Source organism: Theobroma cacao, chromosome 8 (assembly GCF_053813885.1).
Source record: "Theobroma cacao isolate CCN51 chromosome 8, ASM5381388v1, whole genome shotgun sequence".
Classification (NCBI taxonomy): Eukaryota; Viridiplantae; Streptophyta; class Magnoliopsida; order Malvales; family Malvaceae; genus Theobroma; species Theobroma cacao.
The window spans coordinates 28,153,645-28,179,947 of NC_142646.1; the positions used below are offsets into that span (position 1 = coordinate 28,153,645).

The following is a 26,303-nucleotide window of genomic DNA, read 5'->3' on the forward strand; positions in this document are numbered from 1 at the left end:
ATATTGATTTAGCACCGGGTTAGGGTCCCATAGTTCGGGTCAGCTCCATGAACAACATTCCTCAACCACTTCCTATGTACAAGGTTGGGTTGATCACCACCACCACCACCACCATCACAATTTAATACCCATTTTGTCCCAAGTCCTTTTCTTTCCCTACCCTTTTGCCATCAATTCCATGGGGTCATTTTCTTAGTTAATAATGTATTTTTTCGTTTAAAAACAAAAAAGATATAATATTTAAAAATATCCTTAAATTATTAAAAAAATTTAAATAAGTTTTTATTCTTGTATTGCTTTCAATTAAGTTTATGTATTTTTGTTTTGAGTCAAATAGGCTCTTATGACTAATAGTTTATTAGTTGTCCTTAATCAAAATATTACTTATTATTTTATATTCGTACGATACTGACATGTACGATGAAAATGTTATATGATCATATCATCATGTCATATTAACATGCCATGTCAGTGTTATGTGTCATAAAATGATAAGTGATATTTCGATTAATAATAATTAGTTAACCATTAATTATAATCATAAAGATTTATTTGGCTTAAAGTAATAGTATAAAGACTTAATTGAATGTAATAAAATAATAAAAATTTATTTAAAATTTTATGGACTTTTTACAATATTATACCAAAAAGTAATTTTATATTACAGAAATAATGAGAGAAAGCAGCAAATGTATACATCTCTCTATATATAAATATATGCAAAGAAAGGTCAATAAAAAAGAAAAGAAAAATTTAAAGCACCATATAACATCACAAATTGGTACTCCCCCCCTTCCTAGCTATATACCTTTTTCTCTAAAGCTATGAATCCCTCAGCAACTAAAAGTGGCCGTAACCAAATGGATCCAAAAGAATGTGACACCATAGTTCCGGCCGGAACCAAATACCCTTCCTCCCGCCAAACTCCTTCATTCTCTTCTTCTTCCTCACTCTCATCGTCATCATCTTCACTCGGATCTTCGTATTTTCCCGATGATTGGCCTCGCAGCCCTGCTACTCCTCTCCGATTCAAGGGTGTACCATTTTCCTGGGAACATTTACCCGGGATTCCCAAGAAGCTACAAAGTCACAAGAAGAAAGAGTCCATAAAGCTGCTGCCATTGCCTCCCCCTGCCACTTCACCAACCTCCAAAAAGTTCAATTTCGAAGACATGTTAACCCGGAAGAAAGCATCCTCTGCCGCTTCTGAGAGTTTCCGAAAGGACCCATTTTTTGCAGCGTTGGTTGAGTGTTCCAAGGATGATCATGATCACGATCAAGAATCTGCAAGCAGTTTCTGGACTGGAGCTAAGGTAACAAGGAGTATCAGTGACAGGTTCGGGTTTATTAACCTTTACGCCTCTTGTAAAAAAACTTGTGCAGTTTCAGAATCAATAGTCTATCTTCCAAGGTCTAGCAGAACAGCTAACTATGGCCTAATCAATCGTCGTTCTCGTTTGAATTGATGTAATACCAATTATCAGAAAACTGGGATTTCTCTTTCTTTCTTTCTTCTTTTTTTTTTTTTTTTTATCTTGCTCTTTTCTTGTTTGCATATGAGGACAAGGCTTGATGTCTTGGAAGACTGATCAGCCATTTGTAATATAATATTGAATAGAAAGCTGAAATGCTAGCCATGGCTTTGCTTTTAATGAATGAATTTGCCCCCTGTTTGATCATGAGTTACGAGAAATATTCATATAATAATTTTTCCACTGGTTCGCTGTATTTCATGTGATGTTAATGAGAATATGAGTGAAGATTACATAACTCCATGTGGGAGCCAAGCTCCAATTGGACCACCTTAGAATAAAGAAGACAGATCTTCACAAAAAATTTGACTCTTTGCAATACTACTTTTTCTTCTTTGGCAGTATTACTTGTGTAAATATATTTACATTTTCCAATGTTGATTACTGTTTCTGTATTGGGGTGGAACCATATCAGGTTGTTGAGCTACCAGGTTTACTCTTTAACATCTTTACTACTGCTTCTATTATAGTTTTTGTACTCTGCTAGTTTCAGTGATTTGCAGATCTACTCTCTCTCTCTCTACTGCTGCAGATCATACCCCATGTGTCCTGGATACCATCCTAATAATGCAGACCATTTCAAGCTCAATAATTGGCTTTTTGCCCCCTCTTCTCTCTTGTGTTCCTTTAGCTAATTTCCCTTTCCCCTTTACTTGAAGAAGAGATGTCACAAGCCTTACTTAAGCTTTGTCTTTAAGTGCATATATCTCCAAGCTGAAGAGCTAAATTCTTTTTTCCTCTATAAAAATTGCAAAAGTAATAAAAAAGATGTAAAGCATAGCTTATTACTATTTCCTTTTTGTTTCTTATCTAAGAAATGTGGTGGTGTGGCACTTCAACAAAAGTAGATTAAAGTATTTGGTCAACTAAAAATGGATAAAATAGTCCAACCATTTTTTTTCTTTGATGAGCTTCATTCTAAGTTATTGTATTTTAATTTTTCCATAATAGAAAAATTATTTCACTCCTTTAATGCAAGTAAGAGGTCGAATTATGAAAATTTTTATATTTTTTTATTTACTTGATTTCTCTTAATGTTTATCTTTGTTTTTTTTGAGAAAAAAATTATGACAAATAAGTTTAGAATAAAAAAGTAAGAATATATTTTAAAAAGAAAAAAAGGAATATAATTTTGAGACCTCTAAAAAAATTAATAAAAAAATGAAAAAAAAGAAGCATCGTATATAAAGATTATATAAACCACCATTTTAATCATAAGATAAGATTCAATTGAGGTGTCTTCGCCGATTTTATTTCATTTTTTATTAAATAAAAAAAAAAGGAGATTGCTAAATAGGTGTCCTAGTGTTTCTTATTTACCTTGTAGAATCTTTATTTAATCAATGCTTGTTACCATTTGTAACAGCATTATCAGACAATAATCATTGACTTCTAATGGTGCACGTGACAGCCGCCTTCTTTTCTGGGGCAATCACGTGACTGCCTCCTTAATATCTGTTTTGTGTTTAATTTATTTGTTCAGTGTGGCGTTTTTTTTTTATAAATTGATAATATATAAAAATTATACACTGTTATTATATTAAAGTACAAACTCATTTTTTAATATTAATTTATTACTGATAAATTTCCGTTTCGAACTTAAGGAAGTTTGACCGAAGGATAGTTTTCCGAATATTTTGACTGATATTTGTCAATATATGTAACAAAATAATGAGTTTGGTCTTTGACATTGAAATTCACCATATCCTATATATACGTCAATAGTCACATGCTATGAGGTTTTGTAACGTATGATCCCCTCAATAAGAAGCAATTTTTTGTTGGCAATTCTAGTTTTGGAAGGAGTGCTCCTAGTTATTGCCATTCTTGTAAATTTTAAGCCAAAAAAAGCATTGAATTTGTACTAGAATTAAAGCTACCAGGGCCCCAAAATTTAAAGACCTCCTATAAAGGAACCCTTTGTCAAAACTACCACCGATATTGGAAGATTTTTACGGCTGAATTTGCTGGCAAATTTTCTCCAGCAGCAGGACATGCTGCATGCACCTTTTCCAACCTTCTTCTTAATTAACTTGGACAATTCTTGTACCTAGATTTATTGTGAATGGACCACTAATTGGCAAGACAACAATATCTTTTCTTTTGCCTCTCTGGGTTTACCTTGTCGATGTTCGCAGCACTCTTCTGATTATATAAACAGAGTTTCATTCACACCCTTTTATTATTTCATTTTTGTTATTACGTAAAACTTGAATTTAAAATTTTAAAGATCGAATGTCTTTTCGTTGTCTTTGAAATGATATTTTGATCACACGTTGTTAATGAATTTTATTTAAATGAAGATATTGATTATATATTTATATGAAAATTAAAATTGATGACGTGAAATAAACAAGTGTATAAATTCTTATCCTTGTGGAAACGAGGGACCATATACAGGTATAACCATTTCAATTATCATGTGCAACAGTTTCCAAGGGAAGAAACCCAGGAAACATGTGGCAGTGATATACTCATTCTCTTCTTCAACTTTTTTGTATTTGCATATACAAATATATGATGAAAGTGATGGTGGAAGCTTCTTTTTTGACAATTCTTTAAGCACTTAGAGAGTGCTGAAAGCAGGAACCTTATGATGAACAATAGAGTGTGTTGATGGCCCATGCTGTTCATTTCTTTCACATTGTTCAACTAAGTGCCATCTCTTTTATATATATATATAAGAGCATCTAGCTAGTTCTTTAAACACTAAAAAGTCACATATTGACCTCTTTCTGAAAGTAAAAATGCAAGAGAAAAATGTTGCTAGAATTTCACCACAAATTGTCGGCTACCTTATCATCCTTGGCTAGTCAAAAGGGAATCTAATCGGCATTGTGACCTAATAACACTTTCCTAGCTAGTGTCTTGTTTCTCATAATGTGCTAATATTTTCAATGACAAAGAGTTAACAGCAACTACCGATTGAAATCAAGTGCAATCATACTAGTACTAATGCATCAGATTTCATTAGAACTCAATAGTTAAGCGTGTTTAAATAAAAGTAGCGTCGGATCAAAAATTTTACATAAAAAATAATTAAAAAGTAATAATATAAAGTCATGAATTTATATATTTCAAATTTTATATCTGTCACTATCTTGATTTCGTCACTGTAATATTAAGATGGATAATCTCTTAAGAAATTGTCGTGTTGCACCTCTTTTATGAGAAAAAAGAAACTACCAATTGGAATTAATTAAAAAAAAAGTGAAAGAGGGCAATGATAGATTGGGAGACATGGAATTCACTTGCACATTAATATATAGCGTGCAGTACGCATGAACTGCACAATATATATGTATATATTTTTTTATTTATTTATTTCTTATAAATGGAAAAATCAAATTAAATTGATTTAAATTAATGGTAACCTAACAAAGAAAAAATGTCAAGAGAAGAAAAGGTTCTTGCGTGTTATAATTTAAAGCGTGAGGCGGATGGGGAACAGAAAAGCATGAGGATTTTTTGGTACGGATTTAGTTGAATAGTATATTATTTCCCCTTTTTTCCCAAGTTCATAATTAGAGGCTCCTTTGCGGTCGTGCACCTTACTTCTAATTGACTTCACAAAATTAATAAATTATATGCTTAAATATCTCAAGTCATTTGATTCTTTTTTACATAATTTTCATTCATCTATCTAAGTAAAAACCTTTAAAATAAAATCTAATAACAATCGTTCGAGTATCCAGTGAAAAACATGCACTTTTAACTGTTATGAAATAAATCGATCAAATTCTTAGAGAGTTTTTTATCTTACGAATTTTTTTACTTGATTGTTGTTTTGTGGTGAATTGTTTGATTCTTTACTTGATTGGTTAATTACCGTTTTGTAAGATAATTTTGTTAATTTCTTCCTAAACGAACGTTTTAATTTGCCTTTCAAATAAGAATTTGATCCTAATCGCAGCATTATCATATATTTTTGTTTAAATCATGAACTTGGGTTCCACTATGGGTCTTATTCCATAAATCCCACTCTTCCTTTCTCAAGATGCAAATCCCAAACTTTCAATGTTTGAGCTCTTAACTGTCTTGTGGTGGAGTGCCCTTGGGAACAGCTTATCATCATATCATCTTCATCATGAAAACCTGGAAGTGGGATACAATGGAGATAGATAGGGATTAGGGGGCATGCAGCAGCCACACTGAACCGGCGATGCCGACGGACTAATAGAATTAAAATGAGGAAAATGCGAGGAAATGGTGTACATGGGACCCAATGGTTATGATGTAGCTAGATAGATAGCTTAAGATTAAAGGGAAAATATGTGTTTTGAAATTGGAACCTTTTCTTTTTTCTAGTGCAATGGACCTTTTCTGCAGGGGAACTGAAAGAGAAACCCTTTCAATATTTTTAAAAGGGAAAAAGCAAAAGCAGACACCTCAACAATTCAAGAAATTTATGTTATGAGACTTCAAAAATGTCTATATAAACCTTTATCTTATATCATTAAGGCAAAATTTTTACCGATATAATAGATTGAGTAAATTATTTTTCTAATCACTTAATTTTTTGAGATTTTTGGTTTAAATTGCTCTATTTCAAAAAAATAACGTTTTAGTCACCAATTAATGTCTTTGAATATTGTTGTTTTCGTTAATCATCAAGCATTAAAACATAATAGATTTCACATTCAACATTAGACAATTGAATGACCAAAACAAGAATATTTATAAACGTTGATGATAAGAATGATATTTTTAAAAATTGGATAATCAAAACAGAAAATCTCAAAAAATTTAGACTAAGGGATAGAAGATGATCATTGAATGTCAAATAATTCTTTATCAATGATTTTAGCCTAAGATCTTAGGAATGGTTATGTGAATAACACTTGGTCAAGTTAATTAAATTTACAGTATTTAAGTATTTGACTCAATAATAAGTTGATCCTTAATACAGGAAGTGAGTTCAAATTTCTCATTCTTTGAAAGTTGTTCATGATTAAAAAGAATTAGTTGCCTTTGGTTGACTTGTGAACTTCAAGAAATTAAGGTTTAGCAGCAACCTAACTGCTTGTATGTTGGCATTATACAAGGTTCAGAAACAATACATGTTAGCATTTAATTCTTTTGGAGAACAATTAAGTTTGTTCAGGTCTGCAGGTAATTAGATCCAATCTCTTAGTTAAAGGAGTCTTGCTTACCACTGAAGAATTAAAGGACAGATGAAAATTCCTTGCTGTTCTGTAAAGGAGATTGTAGTTGTCTTTTTAAATGCTCCTGCAAATTAATTAAGTTCCAGCTAGCTAATTTAAGCCTTGAATCACAACCATGCATTTCGCTATACAATTTTTGCCGTAATTAGTCGATGAAATTGATGTAATCAATCATTTCATTATGTTATAAGAAGAAAAATCTTGTATTTATTGTATATAACAATAACTAGATACTGCTAATTAACCAATAACCTTGTAGGTGTCTCGGGAATCAGGACCAAGAAGTCAAATGAATTTCATGGGATATTGCATCTCTATTTCACACTTATTGGAAAGAAAACAATGGCTTCGTCCATCTCTTCTTTATACATACCGTTATGAATGGGATCAGCATTTGTCAAGGAGTAATACAGATTAGATATAAAATCTGTCATAATCTGATTGCTGCTTGGCCCTTGTTGTGAAAAATTCGTACAGGAAAGTCACCATCGTGGAGCTTTAATAGCAATAATGTCCAGATCTCTCACGCAAAAATGTTGCCAGTCATCCCATCAATGCTAAGCCATCTGGGTTTAATTATTGAAAATGTCTGCAAATGATAGGGTTAGATGCACAAACTTTAATGCTGAGAATTGATGAACATGATGTGCACAGATGCTTATGTCTCTTACGAGAATCCACAAAACCATTGAGCAGACATAAATTTCTTGCAATGTAAGTATTTTTTGGCACCCAGCTGTTGTCACATACAGTAAATAATTTGTCAGCACCTGCAAATTAGGTATCCTGTTTGACTTGCTGCCAAAGGAGGATAAAGATTTTTATTTAAGTTGATTCCTTTTTTGAGGACTTCATTTTCTGATATTTTTCTCTTTTCTTCACTCAAATTTAAAAAATATAATTTGGTTATCCACATTTATAAGTACTATTATTTTAATTTAAGACAATGGATCCCTCACTTGACATTTCACGTTAATTGCTCTGTCACATGGTTATGTTCACTGGACATTTCAGTCAGTAAATTTCTGACAACTGTTTTGCTGATCAACTTTTCGATGAAATATTCTGTCAAAAATTAGTCAATAAAGAACATCTCCAGTGAATATTCTGTTGAAAAAATCTTATTTTTTTTGTAGTTCATCAATAATTGTCTGATGAACCCATCAAGCTTTATTGCCGCCATAGCTTGTCTAGTTTTCTTAGACTGATATGCATGATTGAATCCATTATAACAATCTAAAGCAGAATGTTTAATCAGCTTGCAAATATGACAGACAACATTAGTCTTACCAGAGTCATCCTGAGAAGCATTTCCATGAGTTGGAGTTCCAATATTAGAAATTCCATGACCTTTCGAAGAAACGAACCCATTTGGTTGCCTTCCAATCTTGGGAAAATTTCTATTTGCAATAGTTCTTCGTGACATAAAGGTCCTATTTGGATTAGATGAACTAAACTTTGAAGTTTGATGCAGAGCTTTTCATAGTCTCGTGACCTTAAAGGAAGGAGTAGGTGGCTTAAGCATGGAAGAATGATTCGTAGTCTAGTCCAAGTCCATGAGGAAGTCCAAAGACTTTTGCATGATCTTTAATTAGCATTCCTATGACAAGTACTAACAGCCAACATTATTGGACAAGAGAATAGCCTAAATAAATTGATATCTGTTTGGTTTCTCTCTACTGGTGGCCCAATTTCATTCTAACTAAAACCCAATATTTGGGCTTATCTCATTTCACTTCGTGGCCTTAGGAGCACTCAATTTGAAGTTGCCAGACCGGGAAAATGGGAATGTCAAATGCAGTCCATGGAATTAACCTTTCTCTCTTTAAGCTATAACCTCAAGGTAGATATCCGAAATCTATTTGAACTCGAAATATAAATTAAAAATTTTATTTAAATTCATTTCATAACTAAATATAAGATATTTGAATTTTATATTATCGAATCGAGTACTTGTAGATATCCGTATAAAATCAATTCGTTTTCATCCCTATGTAGCCTGATGATTATGACAGCATTGTAATTAAGTTTAAGATTGCCCCTGTCAAATGGGACAATTCATGAACACTTGACAGACAATTTATATGATGACTTTGGAAAATGGGCATACAAGTACTCTGATCTTTCTTTCTTTTTTTTTTTAATTGAAAGAAAGAGGATTGAAACTTTATTCTTTAGATAACATATAATGTATTAATTAATAAATCAAATGTTTGAGTGCTATTCTAATTTTTCTTATTTGGTGGAGTCATGGTATTTGCCTTATTACGAGAGTTGGCTCACTCAACCACATGCTAATGGTAGCAAAGGAATTATTGACATTCCTAATATTCTTAGTATTAGTTATTAGGATAAAATACATTAACTTTATTAAGTTTTAGTCAAAATTTCAAGTAAGTTTATTAATTTTTGAAATAGACACTCCGTCTTAAAAATGCAAACACCTTTAACAAAGATTAAAAAAAAAACTAAAATATCTTTTTTTTTTATTAATTTAAAATTTTATTATTATATTTTTAAAAATTAAAAAAAAAGAAGAAGAAAAGAGCACTTATTGGTGCTTCCAACAGAGGGGAGCTCGATTGAGGCTCCCTAAGGGAGCATCGAGCTCCCCAAGGAAGCATCGGTGCTCCTTTTGGGGAGCTCCATGCTCCCTTAGGAAGGCTCGATTAGGCTCCCCTTGAGGAACACCAGCCTTAAGAGTCCCAACCAGGGCTCTCCATCTTAGGAAGTTTTTTTTTAACTAATAAAAAATAATAAATTATATAATAGTAATTTTAAAAATTAATTAAATATAACATTATTTTTTTAACATTATCACATCAGTAAGTTGACGAAAATATTAACCGTTGGATCTAATAAAAAATATTTTTTTTAAAGTAGGGTGTCAATTTTAAAAATTAATAAACTTTTATATAATTTCAATCAAAATTTAAAAAAATAAAAGTATTTTACCCTAATTATTACTATTGTAGTATATACACCACGTAGGGATCCTGCAAATCCCAATCGTACCAATTGCTTCCTTGTTCCTTTCAATCATACAAACATCACCTTCAAACAACCCAAGGTAGATTCTTAAAAGGTTATACTTTAAATTGAAGTAAAAGGTCAAAAGAAAAAGAAAAAGTTACTTTAAATAAATAAAAATTATAAATTTAAATTAAATAAAATTGTAAAAAGAGTGAAGAAAATATAAAAAATAAGAGCCAACATATATTTATATTTATATCATCATTATGAAATTTTTAAAATAATAATTTTCATATGGTAATATAATCATATTATAGAAAATTATAAATTTATACAATAATGTAAACATATAAAATCCAAATATTACCTTTTCTCCTAAAATTTTACTTTAGATATAATATTTAAAAAAACTCTTAAATTAATTAAGAAAATTTAAATAAGATTTTAATCTTTTATTTCATTGTATCAAGTTTATATATATTTTTATTTAAAGTCAAACGTGTCCTTATAACTAACAAGTGATTAATTATTTTTAATTATAATATCATTTGTTATTTTATATCATGCAATGTTGAGGTGTTATGTTGAAATATCATAATAAATTTTGTGATTTTTTTATTTTTTTAAGTTAATATCGCATTATTATAATGTGATATAAAAAATAATAAAATATCTGCTACTAAACAGTGACACTTTTGGAAGCTTGTGAGGAATTGACAAGGGAAACAATGGCCAGTTTCCAAATCAGCAGCCGAAATCAATTGGATGGGCCTTATCTATCTTACCAAACGGGGACCATGCCTTATTATTATTTTGAGAAACAAATTAAATAAAAAATATTATAAAAAATGATAAAATAAATTCTAAATTTAGCAAAATGTAATGCTTTAAAAAAACCCTTAAATTATTAAAAAAATTGAAATAAGTTTTTAATTTTTTATAAAATTTAATTAATTTTGTATATTTTTATTTTGAATCAAATAAACTTTTTTTTTTAGAGAAAGAATTATTTTCTTTTATTGAACTGGGATCATTCGTGAAAGACAGACCCCTAACATATCATACATTAGGAGTTTTCTTGCTCCAGTGGGAGCTTATTTAAGTACAACGTAAGATTCTTCTAAAACAAAAGCATAACTAGCCAAGTAATCTGCTACCATATTCCCTTCGTGGTAGGTATGCATAAAACTAACCTCCCACTCCTTTTGCAAAACATCTTTTATATTAATAGTTGATTAATTATCATTAATCAAAATATTATTTATTATTTTTATACTCATGTAACACTGATGTAACGTTGACATGAAAAGTAAAACTGTTACATGACTATATCATATTGCTACATAAGCATGTCATGTCACTATATATTATGACATGTTAACATAACATGTCAACATTACGAGGTATAAAATGATAAGTGACGATTTAACTAACAATAGTTAGTCAACTGTTATTTATTAGGATTTATTTATCTCAAAATAAAAATATAAGAGTTTGATTAAACGTAATAAAAAAATAAGAGTTTATTTAAATTTTTGTGAATAATTAAAATTTTTTTTAATGTTATTAAATTATGTTTATACATGAAGTACTCTAAATTATATACTTAATTCTTTTTTTTATATATGCAGTACATGTCACGTGATAAATACATTTCTTTACATGTGAGGTAAAGTGGTAAAATGATAATAACTAAATTAGTAATAACCACGCACCCGAGCATTTGGTTTATCGATTCGTACATTATCCCGTTACCTAAAAAGTAAGGTTTGAATCTCCTTTCCTCTAATTATAAAAAAAAAAATAGTAAAGACTACCAAAGACTTGTAATTGGATAAAAATTTTGATTGGAGCATTTTTATAAGTTTTGTAGTTTGCTATAATAAAATTTGACATATTTTTTTAAAACTTGTGTTATTTAGATATTTTTAACATTATTTTGTTTTTATTATTAATTATTTTTATGAAAGTGACCGCATTATATTCTTTTTTTTTTGAGAAATGCACTATAATTCTTTAGCAATATTTTAGATAGAACTGCTTCTTCAAAAATTATTCTTTAAATATCTACCACAAGTCATAAAAATATATAGAGCTCAAATTAATGAAATGGCAAATTGCATTAGGAAGATAGAAAAATAAAATTTTACAAGTAAATCCAATAACACTTTACAAATTATTAGCATATAAAACGGAAAAGACATCATAAAATATTTCACCAAAAAAAAAAAAAAAAAGACTTTATGCAAACACCTGCTAGATAAGAAGAAACCAAGTAGTGCTTGTCTCTCTCAAAAATCAATTGTGCTTTCACTTTAGGCTAATCAAAAACATGATCTTAATATCGATCATAGGTGTCTCTGAGTCAAGCGACTTGTTTAATTTCGTGGGTCCAACATCATAATTTGAACTTGAGCAGAATCCTTTAGGGTCGAGCATGATCTTAACTTGATTTGATTAATTTATTTTATTATTAAATTTTAATTTGAAAATATATTTTAAAATTATTTAAATAAGTTCGTAAATTATTTTAAAAAAATTCAAATAAATTTTTTATTCTTTTATTACGTTCAATCAAATTTTTATATTTTTATTTTAAATTAAATAAGTCCTTATGACTAATAGTTAATTAATTGTCATTAATAAAAATATTGTTTGTCATTTTATATTCACATGGCATTAACATGATATTGATGTGCAAAGTAAAAAATGTTTAACATGTCACGTTAAATCATCAAAAAAGATTTTAAAACTCCATCTTTTACATGTGATACATGAATGATGAAAAATCTTTTTCAAACACATTATTTTGGCATAATATCTAAAAAAACCCCTAAACTATGTAAAAAATTAAAAATAAATCATTAACTTTTATTACATTTAATCAAGTCCTTATACGTTTATTCTAAGTCAAATAAACCTTTATGCTTTTATTTTAAATAAAATAAACTCTTATACAATCATTAATTATAAAGATTTATTTGCATTTTAAAAAAAATTATAAAGATTTATTTGACTCAAAATAAAAATATAAGAGTTTATTTAACTCAAAATAAAAATATAAAAATTTATTTTAATTTTTTAAAAATAATGTAAGAAATTTTTTTAGATATTATGTCAAAATAATATGTGTTTGTAAAAGATTTTTCATCATTCATGTATGATAGGTAAAAATGGAGTTTTAAAATCTTTTTTGGAAACAAATTTTTTGTTTTATACGTGGCACAGATAGTCAAACATTACTAGCATTTCCACTATATAACTTTCACATTATCACATATAATAATAATAAATTTAAATAAATTTTTTATTTTTGTATTACGTGCAATCATATTATAATATTCAAAATTAATGATTAATTAATTATTTTTAGGCAAAATGTAACTTATCACTTGGCATGTTAATGTCATGATAAAGTTGTTCAAATAATGTTAAGAAAATAATCCCAAGTTGGATGTTTGTTGATAATAAAGTTGTAACCTTTGTTATCAGTACAGTAGTTTCTACCTTGGGCCGTCAAACATTATCCGCATAAAGCCAAATTTCCAGGCGTAAACAGCTTTATCAACAAATATAAAAAAATAAATTAATTAATTACCATATTTTGAACAGAATAAAAAAAAAATTTCATCTCGGTTCAGAGATTGTGTTGGCACTCATTAGTATCATAAGACTTAGAAGGCAGAATCCAAAGATTCAGATATTCTATATCCTCTCTTTGTATTGCGCTAATGGAAGCAGATGTATCTATTTCCTTCTAAACCCACCCCACAAAATCAAACCTCTTTCTTTCCCAACAGAGAATTAGGGTTTTTTTTTTCTTTGGGATCGACTTTTTTTTTTGGGTTTAATTTTTGGATGAAGATGAATCGTGTTGTGGTATTATTGTTATTATGGTTTCTCTGTTTATTGAGTGCTTCTTGGATGACGTCAGCCAGTGTGGTGTTGATTGGGAAAAACGTTACTCTCTCTTTCGATGATATTGAAGCTAATTTCGGTAAGCTTGTATCTTTTTTCTGTTTTGTTAAATTTACTTTCAGGTTTTTCTGTTTGGTTCCTGAGAAAGTGTGGGGAAATTCAAGGAGACTTGGATTTTTTGGTCTTCTGGGAGGTCAAAGTTGATTTCTTTGTCAGCTGAGCTTATTTAATTTGATTGAATATGTGATTTAATACTATGGTCATAAGGTATTGAAGTAACTTATGTATGATTAAACTGAGAAACTGACGTTTATTGGTGTTGGAAAATATGACTGAATTTCTGTATTTATGTTCTTTTGTCTTGTCTGGTTGGGAATTTCCAGCGCCGGCGATTGAAGGGTCTGGGGAATGTGGGGTATTATACTTGGCAGAGCCTCTTGACGCGTGTTCGGATTTAAGTAATAAAGTTGAAGAGGTTTCGAATGTTACTTCCCCTTTTGCGCTGGTTATTAGAGGAAGGTGCAGTTTCGATGAGAAAGTACGAAGAGTGCAAAAGGCGGGGTTCAAAGCTGCTATTGTCTATGACAATGATGATGATGGTATCCTGGTTGCAAGTAATACCCTATTTCTCTGAGGAAACATTTTTATGTTGAATGATTTCAGTTTCATAATTATGTACATTTTGGTAAACTTGGTTTCTAGAAAGATTCTTGGGCAGCAAGAGCAATTTGCTGACAGTAATCATTATTGGAAGGTGTGTAAATGCATGAAAACAGACCCCTTTTGTTGTCAGTAAATTCTAAGAGATCCTTAACAGGTTTTATTTGTAGAAATAACATTGTAATCCTAAAAACCTGCCACCTTCTCGAAACCCTTTGAATTGCCTTTTAGCAGTACTTGCCACTAAATCTTGATTGCATCAATTCAACTCCCAACTTTTGTTTGACCCTTTCTGACTGTTTGACCATAAACATTCTCCTAAATTCATATTTGATGTATTCATGGGATGGTGGTATGGCATGAATTGGTAATCGTTAGACCCAATTTACATTTTCTGAAAAAACGAGTAACCTCATGGACCTCGAATTTAATTATGTAGAACCCTCTTTTCATCTTTAGTTGGCATTTGGACTTGATTATTTGTTCCACAAAGTCCAATAAGGATGAAGTTGGAGAAATGATAGTATGATGTAGAGTCCCCTTTGTCCACTCCACTTGTAAATATTGTTTTTATATAGATTGAAAACTTTCTGATCCTGGATTTTTTGATTAAACGATATTCATGTTCCTCTTATGTAACTTATCTGGTCTGCTAGGTAAAATCCTGTTGTAGGTTCTGTGTTCAGATGCATACAATTGTGAATAATGTTGAATCCATAGATCTTGGCAGACAAATATTGTGATTATTTTTCTGGTTTAATCCTACACATGGCTTATTCATGTAAAGCACAATTGTGCTGTATGTGATGCTTTAAAGCAGTATGCATATTATAATATGTAAAACAGTTTACTCTGATAACTCATCATGTTTAGGTCTTCAGTTCTTTGGATTTTAGTTTTGGCTGAGTAAAGATATTACACCTGTCGAAGCGTAAATGGTTTTAATCAATCACACCTGTAATTGATGGTTCATCTTGGACAAGTAAAGTTTTGGATGTTGGATTAATTGTCAGGAAGAAACTGTTTGGCTAGAGTAGATTGCAAATGACAGAGAGGGTGCCGAAATTAAAGATATGTTATACATGACAGTGGTATTCTCTGGCGGGAATCTGATTGCTAAGAGTGAGAATTAGGACCGAATCTTTATCATCAATTATTTCATCTACATTTATAAATGGCTGCATTATTGATTTGTATATGTTTGCTCTGTTCCAAATTTCTTTTATTTTTAAAATTTCTTCGAGTGGCAGAAGTTTATTTGTTTTGTTCATTGTTTTTGTTATTGAACAAAAATATATGCTTTCTATATGGTTCCTCTGATCTTACATGTTAATTTTTTTACAGTGGCAGGGACTGCAGCTGGCATAAAGATAAATGCTGTCTTTGTCTCCAAAGCTTCTGGTGAAATACTCAAAAAGTATGCTGGATGTACTGATACGGAGCTGTGGCTTATCCCTAGTTTTGAAAACTCAGCTTGGTCGATCATGGCGATCTCCTTTATTTCTCTACTTGCCATGTCAGCAGTGCTGGCAACTTGTTTCTTTGTACGCAGACATCGCATCAGACGAGAACGCCCTCAATCTTCTCGAGTTCGTGAATTCCATGGAATGAGCAGGCGTTTAGTAAAAGCAATGCCCAGCTTGGTATTCACTGCTGTCTTAGAGGATAATTGTACTTCAAGAACGTGTGCAATATGCCTTGAAGACTATACCATGGGAGAGAAGCTCAGGATTCTTCCATGTCGTCATAGTAAGCTTTCTTCCAGCACTAAGGATGACATTGCTTGCTGTTTTGTTTTGATGTGGTAGCCCAGTGTCTTTTTCTATGTATTTTTGCATAGTTACTAGGCCACCAATCTCATGAGACATTTTATGGTTGTGGCTATCCTATGTCAAGCTTTCCTGATGGTTGTATGCTGTTTGCAGCAGTGGGATATAAACTTTAAATGTAGATGAAAACTTGAAATGGTTTAGGCTAGCTAGAGGTCTCAACTTTCTTCCAATTACTAATATCAAATTTATGAAAATTCTAGCAGCTGTTATACTTTCACTAGGATTGCAATTAAGTAACCCTGACTCAAGGTGTAATCCTTCAGATGCCAGGTTATGACTTCTAAGGGAATCTTGGTGTCAAACTCAGAGCTTATCTTCTTTCTTCTTATCATTCAATTTCCCACTCTGTTTTAGATTTAAAACCAACTCTTCTTCTCTATCCCGTGTTGATTTTTTTTGCCCTTTTTTATTTTGTGATTTTCAATAATATGAAGTGCTTCTCTAAGGAGCAGTCGTGCTTATATCCAGCCAAAAATTTCAGAAGGTTAGCAAAAATGTGGTAGTCTATTTTCTTTTTATCTTCATGGGCTGCTTGTTGAAACAATTGCATTGGGGTTGCAAGTTCTTGAATTGTATCCTATATCATCCCCTCTCCAAACAAATGTAGCTTGAGAAGAATTTAAAGGAAATATGGATTTTGCATCAGTTATTTTTTTTATTATTTGTATCATTTGGAACACCAGAATATAAGTTGTTAATGTAGACTCTTGCGATCATTCTTGATTGAGACATCTGTAAAGCTTCTTAACTTGTTTCTTGATTTATTTACTTTATTTTATAAGTGCATATTTAAATATTTCTTGGTATTCTTTTTTCAGAATTTCATGCTTTCTGTGTTGATTCTTGGCTTACGACATGGAGAACTTTTTGCCCTGTTTGCAAGCGTGATGCAAGAACCAGCACAGGTGATCCACCAGCATCAGAGAGTACACCATTGCTTTCATCCACCCCAAGCTCTGTGTCCTCCTCTGTGTTGTCATCTGCTAGATCTTCATTAGCATCATCATCAGCCATACAAATTGCCCCAGCATCGTCACAGTGTCCATCAGTTTCTCATATTCATCCTCTTACCAGCACTCCATACGTCCAGCAATCACTTAGGTCCTGCCATCAATCCCCTTCCATCAGCTTAAGCCGAAGCTCAGTAGATCTTAGGAACACATCTTCTCAGAGATCCCATGCTTCTCATTTGGTTTCACCAGCCTCGTTGAATTACCCATCTATATCACCTCTTAATGCAAGATACATGTCCCCGTATTTTCCAAGCCCAAGCAATGCCTCACCAAGTTTAGTCAGCTCTTCTGGTCACCAGCTGCATCCACTGCGTTGCAGTGAGTCAGCAGCTAGTTTTTCTCCTTTCGCATCTGCTCAATCTCTTCCAGAATGTTAACTAGTTAAGTGATAATGAGCTGAATTTCGTAAAATGGAATGACCTTTGCACAGTTAAATCGTTCTTGATCTCTGGTACTCTTCATTATTGGGTTCCTTTTGATGTGATTGTGGCGTTCTTATCCCATGTCTGCCGCTGATTTTGTACATTGTAGCTTAAGATTTGTGGCCATTTGTTTTGATTCCGAAATCATGATGTGGTTTACATAAATGAGGATCCTAGAGTTGATACTGGAGGAATGTGTGTATTGCGAGCAGAGGATTGTTGACATTGTTTTAGCAGTCTTGTGAATATAGTTAACCCCTAACTACTGAATTGTGTGGATGCCTAGTCATGTTGATATGAGCTTTATTTCTTATCTGTTCTTTTCATGTGTTCTCCCTTCCATTTGGATTTTGTTTTCAATTTAGAAGTAACTTTATATACATGATGAAGCAATTATTTTTAGAGGAGATGTGAGTAATAGGATTCAAGCCAGTTTGGTAATATGGGAAATGGGTTGGGAGTTTTGTATGGATACCAAAATTTTACTATAAAACTCAAAACAAGTATAAACACTTCCCAAGAGGAATGAGACATGCTTATAAGTTTTATACAAGTTTAGCTTTTCTTCATTATTTTTCAATACATCAATTATTATTATTTACATGTATAGATTTTCATTATAACTTGTGAACATATGAATTATAATTAAAAATATATTAGAACGTAAAGGAAAGATACTCATCTCAAAGCCTCACTCTCTGCTTCATACAAAAATGCATTAAGCATAATGCTTGAAATAGTTCATGATTTATTCAAAATGCCTATTCTTTTGTGAAGTTTATGTAATTTTATTTTGAGTTAAATAAGTTTTTATTATCAATTATGGACTAATTATCATTAATCAATCAAATTATCATTTGTTATTTTAAACTCATAATGACATTGATATGTGAGATGAAAAATATCGCATGATCATATTATCATATCACGCCACCATCGTCATCAACATCATGTGACAGAATGACAAATGATATTTTAATTAATAACAATTAATCAATCATTAATCACAAAAATTATGTAACTTAAAATAAAAATATAAAAACTTGATTGAAGTAATATAGACTTACTTGAATTTTCATAAATAATTTGAGATGAATATAAGATGATAAGAACAAATTTAGTTGTACATTCCTGGAGAAAAATTGCAAAGTTGATCGTTTAGCTGACAGTGATGAAAGGGCCATAAATGTGTAAAAACAGTGTTAAAAGGAAAACAGAAAGGGAATCTTCATAAATACAAACTATTACTCCTGAAGACTTGGTTTCTTGGCACAAGATGCCTTGCAGTGGAGCATATCAAAATTCATGTCAATAAAGCAGGGATCATCCCTCTCCACAGAGCATTGTAACAGGTTTCTTTTCTCCACTGCAACTCTAATCCATAAGAACAGCTTGTTGTTTTGCTGCATCTCCACCAGGAAGATGCCTCAGTTTAATCTTCTTTCTTTTCAGGTCCATACTGGCTGCTTTCAGCTTCGGAGCTCTCAGCATGATCAACCTCATCTCGTCTGCCAACCCCGAGAGGTTCGTCGTCTTTACCAATACTTTGTATGAGCATTATCACTGCAACGATAAAGACAACTATGTAGACAGTTCTGATGCCAATTAGTGAATTGATAAAGCCCATGAATGATGGCCCTTTAACTGTTTTCCTTTCTGTTCTTCCTTCTCTATATCCTTCTAGAAATCGTGATATTTGAGATCCCTGATCCTCCTTATCAAGGCTTTCGATACCGATAACCTTGCACATCAACAAAATGTAGTAAATCAGTGAATTCATTTTTTTAGTTCTAAAATGCAAGAGATATACATGATGAAACATTGAGGAAGAAACCACCAAGATCAACAATCATGCTTCTTTTTTTTTTCTGGATGAATTCGATCAACCGTCATAGAAAAAGACCTGTACTGAAAAAATCATAGAAGAAAGCCTAACAGTCTCCAGCTCCTACTAGTTTTCAGAAATAATTTTATGGGTTCAAAAGATATAAGGGATAATGAATTCAAGGTGAACTCAACAAACAGTGATTAAAAGTTGGGAGCAGAAGTGCCAGTAGCAAGCTCTATAATTTCTGAGTACGCAAATTGGATGAAGACATTTAAGACAAGTAGACAGGCGTTATATTTCGTATGGACTATGCCAGCTTCTACATACACGTACATACATTTAGGCGTATGTGTGCGTGTAAATTTGTCACTGCATACAAAGAATTATAATCTTAATTTCAAAGAAATCAAGAGCTAAAAACAAGCATTCTTTTTAATATTATCATTCTATTTTACGATAAATATCATAAAAATTTATATCACACCAAAAAATTCTTAGGTTTTGACACTTTCATGCTCTTGCTTCAATTATCGCTCTCACTTCCATTGTGGACACTTGGTCACAGAACCAATACTGAATAAAAGTTTAAAGAAAAATGGTTGAAGGATTGCAGAACCAATATTGACTTGTAGCACTGCTTCTTTTCTCCATCAGGAGAAGATACTAGCTTAAAATGCTTTAAAAGCTTTATGTGTTCTTTGATAACTAGATAAAGTGGTGCAATGTTAAATTGATTTTATAGAAGATAATTTAATTTTATTAACTAAGTGAAAGATATAAGTCTAATAAAAATGTGCTTATTATCAAATATTGAAATATGGCTTGATGGTTAAGGGTTTAAATTACATTTACCAAATTCCTGGTTTGAACACTAGGTTTTAGCATTTTTACTTGTAAAAAAAAAAAAAATTAGAATTTGACATGTATCTTCGGGCAATTCGCAGATCCACATTCAATTCTAGGATTTCTCCAAATTCAACACCCTAAAAGTGGGGTATTGGAGCACCTAGGTTGAAAAGAATGGGAACTGAGAGCCTAAAAGAGAAACTCTAATATTGTCATGGATAATGTAATCTCTTTAAATGAGTTCTGAACAAGGCTGAACAATCTTTCTTCAAGGATTAAATTAGTAAAAGACAAGCAGCTCATCTTGTAAACAAGTCTATCCAGGAATGTATACAAGCCAAGCTCACCCTTGTCGGAGCTAAACTCATCTACTAACCTCTGTTAGAGAAATTCTATTTGAACACGTTTCTTTGACTCAATAAACAAAAATGAAAAACCAAAACTTAGCTCACTCACACAATGTCCAACATATGCAACAGTTCATTTACAGCCCTACCCAAAACCCTCACACATTCAGCTCCAATATGATCATAACCTATTTCTTTAACCTCAGTCATTTTTCTCCTCTCTTGTCTGCCACCATCACGATCATTTCTCAAGTGATGATGGCTCCTTTATTTTATTTTCTTTCTTCCCTTCCAACTTAATGTTTATTCAAACCACTTCCTCTCATATTATTTAATCTTTCCTTGTTCTCCTGAATCTTTCTACTCACTACTTCACCTCAGCCACTGAGGCTCTAATATTGTCTCTCGGCTAATATAGCAACTAAACTCCATTTACAATTAAAAATAAATATGATATGTCATAAATTATAAGAAACTGAAGATTAACAGAGCAGGTGAAGGGACACTAATCTTGAGGATTGAGATGAAGAAACCTTGGAAGGAAAATGGTGCTGCAAGGGTAGTGTAGCAATAGATACTGGCAAGGGAATTGTTTTTATTTTATTTTTTCTTTATTCCATCAAGTAATTCTTTTCTCAAGAAGGCTGGATTTGCGCCTAAGACCTTTAGGTTAGACTTGGATCAAGTTTTAGGCTTTAGGTTGAATATGCTGCAATTAAATTATTTAATATTTTTTTCACACACCTAAGTGACACTTCTGCAATTTTAGTAGAAAAAGGACTAAATTGATTCAGGATCAAAAGATTGAATACTTAATTGCAGAAATTCGAAGTTATGGGACAATTTTACAGAATGAATTGAAGGACCAATTTGAGCCTTTTACCATGCAAATAAGCATCAGCATCACTATGCATTCTCAATATCCTGTAGCCAATGATAATTAAGATGGGCATGATCAATGATCATATGCTGGTATAACATTAATATTGTCATTTGATTTGATGATTAATTATACTAAAATCAAAAAGAAAACCAGCTACCATCATTGAGGCACTGAAGCTAGTGTGTAGAATTAAAGATATAATATTTAAAGAATTAATACTTACTGAAAAGTACTCCTCATCTCCATTCCAGACAATCATTTTTGGCAACTTTGTCTTCTTGTCAACCCCAAATTTATCAGCAAAGTCTTCCCATTGTTGAACCCCGACATAGCCAAATACCAAGTCACGATTTGCAGATGCAGCAGCCTTCAATACCTTGATCAAGTTCTGTGATTGGTCTTCATTCTCATCAGCTGTGATTGTCAGGACAATTTTCCTCTCCTCATCTTTCAATAGCTTTAATGTCTCATGGTTCAAGGGCACCACCAGAGGCAGCAAATTCTGTTTTATAAAATCCCCCAAAAATTCATCTGCAAGATTGATGCTGAAAGGTAAGATTGCTTGTTTTTTATGCAGCCAGAAAAAATTTACAGATGATGAGCAAGATTAAAGAGTTTGAGGACTTTAAAGCAGAAGAAAAGCATATCAATTATATAGAGGACAGTAAGCATGTGAATACATAGAGCTGGCAAAAAATAAGTACATACAACTTGAAAAAATCAAGAAGATCATGCTTATTGTTGAAGAGCTTGAGGCAACAGCTGCTCAGATAATGTTACAGTTTGAGGTTTGAGGTCATGTTCAACTAAACTGAAATAAGATTGAAAAGCAGATGAGACTTGACCGCACTTAACCCTCATTTGTTATATATTTGATTCCATGATGCTTGAGTTTGACTATTACGTACTTAGTGGTCAATAAACAAAACGCCTAAAAGATAGAGAAAAAGAATGGCTTCATTGGATCTTTCATTGAATGAAGACCTGTCAAGAATATAATAAGTTACAGTTTCTGAGTCTCAATTGAGTAGGGAAAATGAAAAAAGGGATACAAAGCCACTATCTGAGTATGAATTGAACATTAAAATGTGAATGAAGAAGCTCCCATTCACATAGATAACCAACATTCCTGGTCCAGGCATGGATTAAGCAAGCTCAACTTATTATTAAACCATGAAAAAGTAATCATTTCACATGGTGCACGTGTATGCAAAGCACACAAAATAGAGGTCTAACTCCTGATTGGGTAGTGGAAATCCAACTTAAATTTGAGGTTGGTATAGTAATTTACCATAATCTGCAAGCATTTCTTTCTTAAATAACATGTTGAATAGAATGCTCTGTGGAGAATGCAGATAAATGCGAATCATAATAATAGATGCATGAACACTGGAATATACGACAGCTCAACAATCTCTAGATTTAGGCATGGCCAATTAAAAGTCACAGGTAAACAGATCCAAACAAAATTACACGTGTAAGTGCCGTGAAGTCTAGGAAAAACTCAACTGATGAGTTACAAACATCACACTAACTAAAAGTCCTCTGGATTCATCATATCAGTAACACTAACTAAAAGAACCAGCTTACAATATAATATAAAGATGAGAGATCCAACTTGGCATGCACGCTATGACTCTATAAAGCACAGCTCAAAAACTAACAACTCTTTTTTGATATCTGGCATTGGAAGTACTGTCACATATCAACAATAGTCCATGAGAATTTAAATGTGCTATTAAGTAACATCTAAATCTTAAATAAATAATTGAGGGTCCATATTATATTGTTTTTGTACTCTTCTCAATTGAAAAGAACTTAGTTAAACTGAATTCTAAAAACTAGTTGATTCAGTGATTTCAATCAATTTTATTCCAATTATGTCATCACACGTCAATTTCAGATATCAGTATGTTCCTGACATGGGTGCTATCAGATATGTGTTCAAAATGGATAATAACAACATCATATTCCTCTTTATGTGTCCTAACCACCTTAAACGTTTCTTATTTTGTCATCAATGGGTGCGACCCCCACTTTTCTCTTATGCACTCATTCATAATCCTCCCTTTCCCTGTATGATCAAGCTTACATCATTTTATTCTCATCTCAGCCACACTCATCATATGATTCTAATATTACCTTCTCATCTTTTTACCTTCAATTCGCTTATCCTAGAGGTCTTCATAAATCACTACAAGATTCTTCTTCATTGTTACAGTCAATGGGATGTTTTCCATTAACTTATTTCTTCCATTTTACTAGGATCAGATCCTTCTCCACACCAACATATCTATACAACAATGTGATATGTAACAAGCCATCAAAAGACCACCATGTATCCCTAATCTAATCTGCTATACCACTTCCTTCTTCTTATAAATATAATTTCCCTTTAGTCTACATTTTCTTATAAGAGCAAACATCCAACTCCACACTTTTTGTCATGCTTGCTTTGATTTCCACAAATATTACCATGAATATCAATTCTTGTTAAGCCGTTCTATACAGTTGTCTTCCAATTTTAGGGACTTCTATGCTAATGCAGAACACTCCATTCATGCATTTCCAATTTTACCTAAAGTCACTCAAACTGCATTTTTTAAAAATTTTAAAATTACACAATGTAGGGCCATGTAACTCTACTAAATCCATTAATAAATTAAATTTATTTTTTCCATCTGTTCCTAATTATTTTTATAGGAAATACAAAATCAAGTTGTTCGACTAGATATAAATCAAACTAATCTAATATTGCATGTAATTCGTATTATATAAAACCCCAAAAAAGATGAATCAGAACTCAATTACATTCTACCAATCCACCACAAAAAAAAAAATGCTCTGGTTAAAATTCTTAAAAACATTTTCAATATGCACTAGCATAATGAAAATGGCTAAAGCAGAAGTTAATATCCAGGTGGGTTATGCATGATAAAAAATAAGCAACTTAACATGATAGTAGTATCTGAAAGGGGCTTAAGACACTGATGATAAACTAACCTTCAAAGGGGCCATAAAAAATGCTTTGCTGCTTATAACTTGGATGAAGAGCTACCAAAGCAGGAACTTTGTCAAAGTCGTACAATACCATGGCATCATCGGAGAAATCCTTTGCGACAGAAAACCATGCCCTTTTCTTGTACTTAACAGCTAAATTAGATGTCACAGTCTCATTCAATCCAAAACCTATGTATATAGGAAAGAAACTACCAGCTGCTTCAACAAAATCACTAATTGCAGAGTCTGAACTAAGAACAGACACATCAGGAGCAACAAATTTCTTCAGGTATTGAACAAGTAATTCTGCTTTCCTTGGTCCAAAATACTCCATAGAAACACCATGCATAAAGAGCTTGAGAGTAGGATATGCACTGCAAAATCAAATTCAGATTGTAATTATTACAAATATGACAATGACAATGGCCTAGCTCAAGGGGTATGCTTTATTTATTGAAATAGATCATTCATGTCCTATTGATTATGCATAAAACCCATCAAATGAAATGTCCTGCATAAATTGAAAATAAATGTATCGAAGTACATAACCATAACTAATTACCATGGGCTTTTACTTCAATTCCATAGTCTACAGATTACCAAAAAAAAGATTCCTAACATATTTACTAATTTTTCGTTTGGATTGCCGGTTAAAGCAAAAAAGAGACATAGACGCTTACTCAACATCATGTTTCCTAGCAAGACGGGTATACTTGTCAGCATTTACTTTAGCTATCACTATTGGCTCCTTCAATCCAGCAAGAACAGGAGCAGCCTCATCCAACTGCAAAGTGGAAACCAAAGGTTCTTAATTTGATCAGAATCAAATCAACTCAACAAAACTAAAAAGACAAACAAACCAAACGAGAAATGGTATCTCAAAAAATACTGAATCCGGGTTTTGCCAGAGATTCGACAAAGAAGAATATGGAAACCTGAGGGGAAAGGCGTTTGCAGTGGCCGCACCAGGGAGCGTAGAAGTCAACGAGGATGTAATCGAAGGAGGAAATGGCGGAGTCAAAGTTGGATTCGTCCAGCTCCAACACTTTCCCGTCTACCTTAAACTGATCGGCCGTCGAACAAATTCCTGATCTGAAGATGCATAACAGCAGCAATAAGATCATGAGCAAACGCATGGTTTCTTTCTGGGTTTCCTTGAAGAAACAGCGATTGCCGCGACTTTTCTATTCTTTTGTTGGTTGATCAAAACTCAAACATAGCACTGCTACTATTACTAAGCAGTGTTTTAGTTTCATAATAATACTTTTATGGGAATAATTAATTTTCTGTATTTTACCATACAAAATACTAAAAAAAATTATGATACAAAATACATATCTCGATTTAATAATTAATGGTAGATAGAAGTCGAATTTGGATTTAATTTTGATATTAATATCATTTTTCTTGTTGAAAGAAGTTGAATCGTATATGGAAAAATTAAAATTGTTAATTTGCTATTTTTTATCTCGTATTAATACAGTACAGAAAGTTGATCCTAACTCAAAAAATCCATTTCCAACTCGATTTGATTAAGAAATGTCAACAATTTTAGCTTGAATTAATTTGAATTCGAAATAATTCGAATTAAAATTAATTTCAATTAAATATTTTATCGAACTCAAATAACCTGTAAAAATAATTTAAAATAATCTGAATTTAAATTGATTTTACTTTAAAAGTTAACAATTTGAACTAATAACAATCTGAATCTATATGTCAGAGTGTCAAATTAAATAACTTAAACTTAAAATGAGTTAAATTTAAAATAATTTAATTTTAAAAAAATTTAACAAAAATTAACTCAACCCAAACTCTATGAAACCAGACAAAAAATGATTCGATCCAAACTTGACTTGGTCCAAATGTCATATCTACTCGTGT

General features: G+C 31.8%; 3 protein-coding genes across 3 annotated transcripts; 2 read left to right on the forward strand and 1 right to left on the reverse strand.

Annotated features, from left to right (window-relative positions):
• Nucleotides 1–753: 753 nt before the first annotated feature.
• Nucleotides 754–1,679, forward strand: LOC18592960 (uncharacterized). Its single transcript, XM_007019938.3, has one exon. The coding sequence runs from the start codon at nucleotides 825–827 to the stop codon at nucleotides 1,464–1,466; it is 642 nt and encodes a 213-aa protein (XP_007020000.3). The 5' UTR covers nucleotides 754–824; the 3' UTR covers nucleotides 1,467–1,679.
• Nucleotides 1,680–13,271: 11,592 nt separating this feature from the next.
• On the forward strand, nucleotides 13,272–17,794 carry LOC18592961 (receptor homology region, transmembrane domain- and RING domain-containing protein 2-like). The gene is made up of 4 exons (XM_007019939.3): nucleotides 13,272–13,667; nucleotides 13,972–14,202; nucleotides 15,593–15,997; nucleotides 16,899–17,794. The coding sequence occupies exons 1-4, from the start codon at nucleotides 13,412–13,414 to the stop codon at nucleotides 17,468–17,470; spliced, it is 1,464 nt and encodes a 487-aa protein (XP_007020001.3). The 5' UTR covers nucleotides 13,272–13,411; the 3' UTR covers nucleotides 17,471–17,794.
• Nucleotides 17,795–18,613: 819 nt separating this feature from the next.
• Nucleotides 18,614–25,659, reverse strand: PDIL5-2 (PDI-like 5-2). The gene is made up of 5 exons (XM_007019940.3): nucleotides 25,355–25,659; nucleotides 25,100–25,203; nucleotides 24,423–24,793; nucleotides 21,643–21,950; nucleotides 18,614–19,256 (listed from the first exon to the last, which is right to left on the reverse strand). The coding sequence occupies exons 1-5, from the start codon at nucleotides 25,553–25,555 to the stop codon at nucleotides 18,948–18,950; spliced, it is 1,293 nt and encodes a 430-aa protein (XP_007020002.3). The 5' UTR covers nucleotides 25,556–25,659; the 3' UTR covers nucleotides 18,614–18,947.
• Between the last annotated feature and the right edge of the window lie 644 nt (nucleotides 25,660–26,303).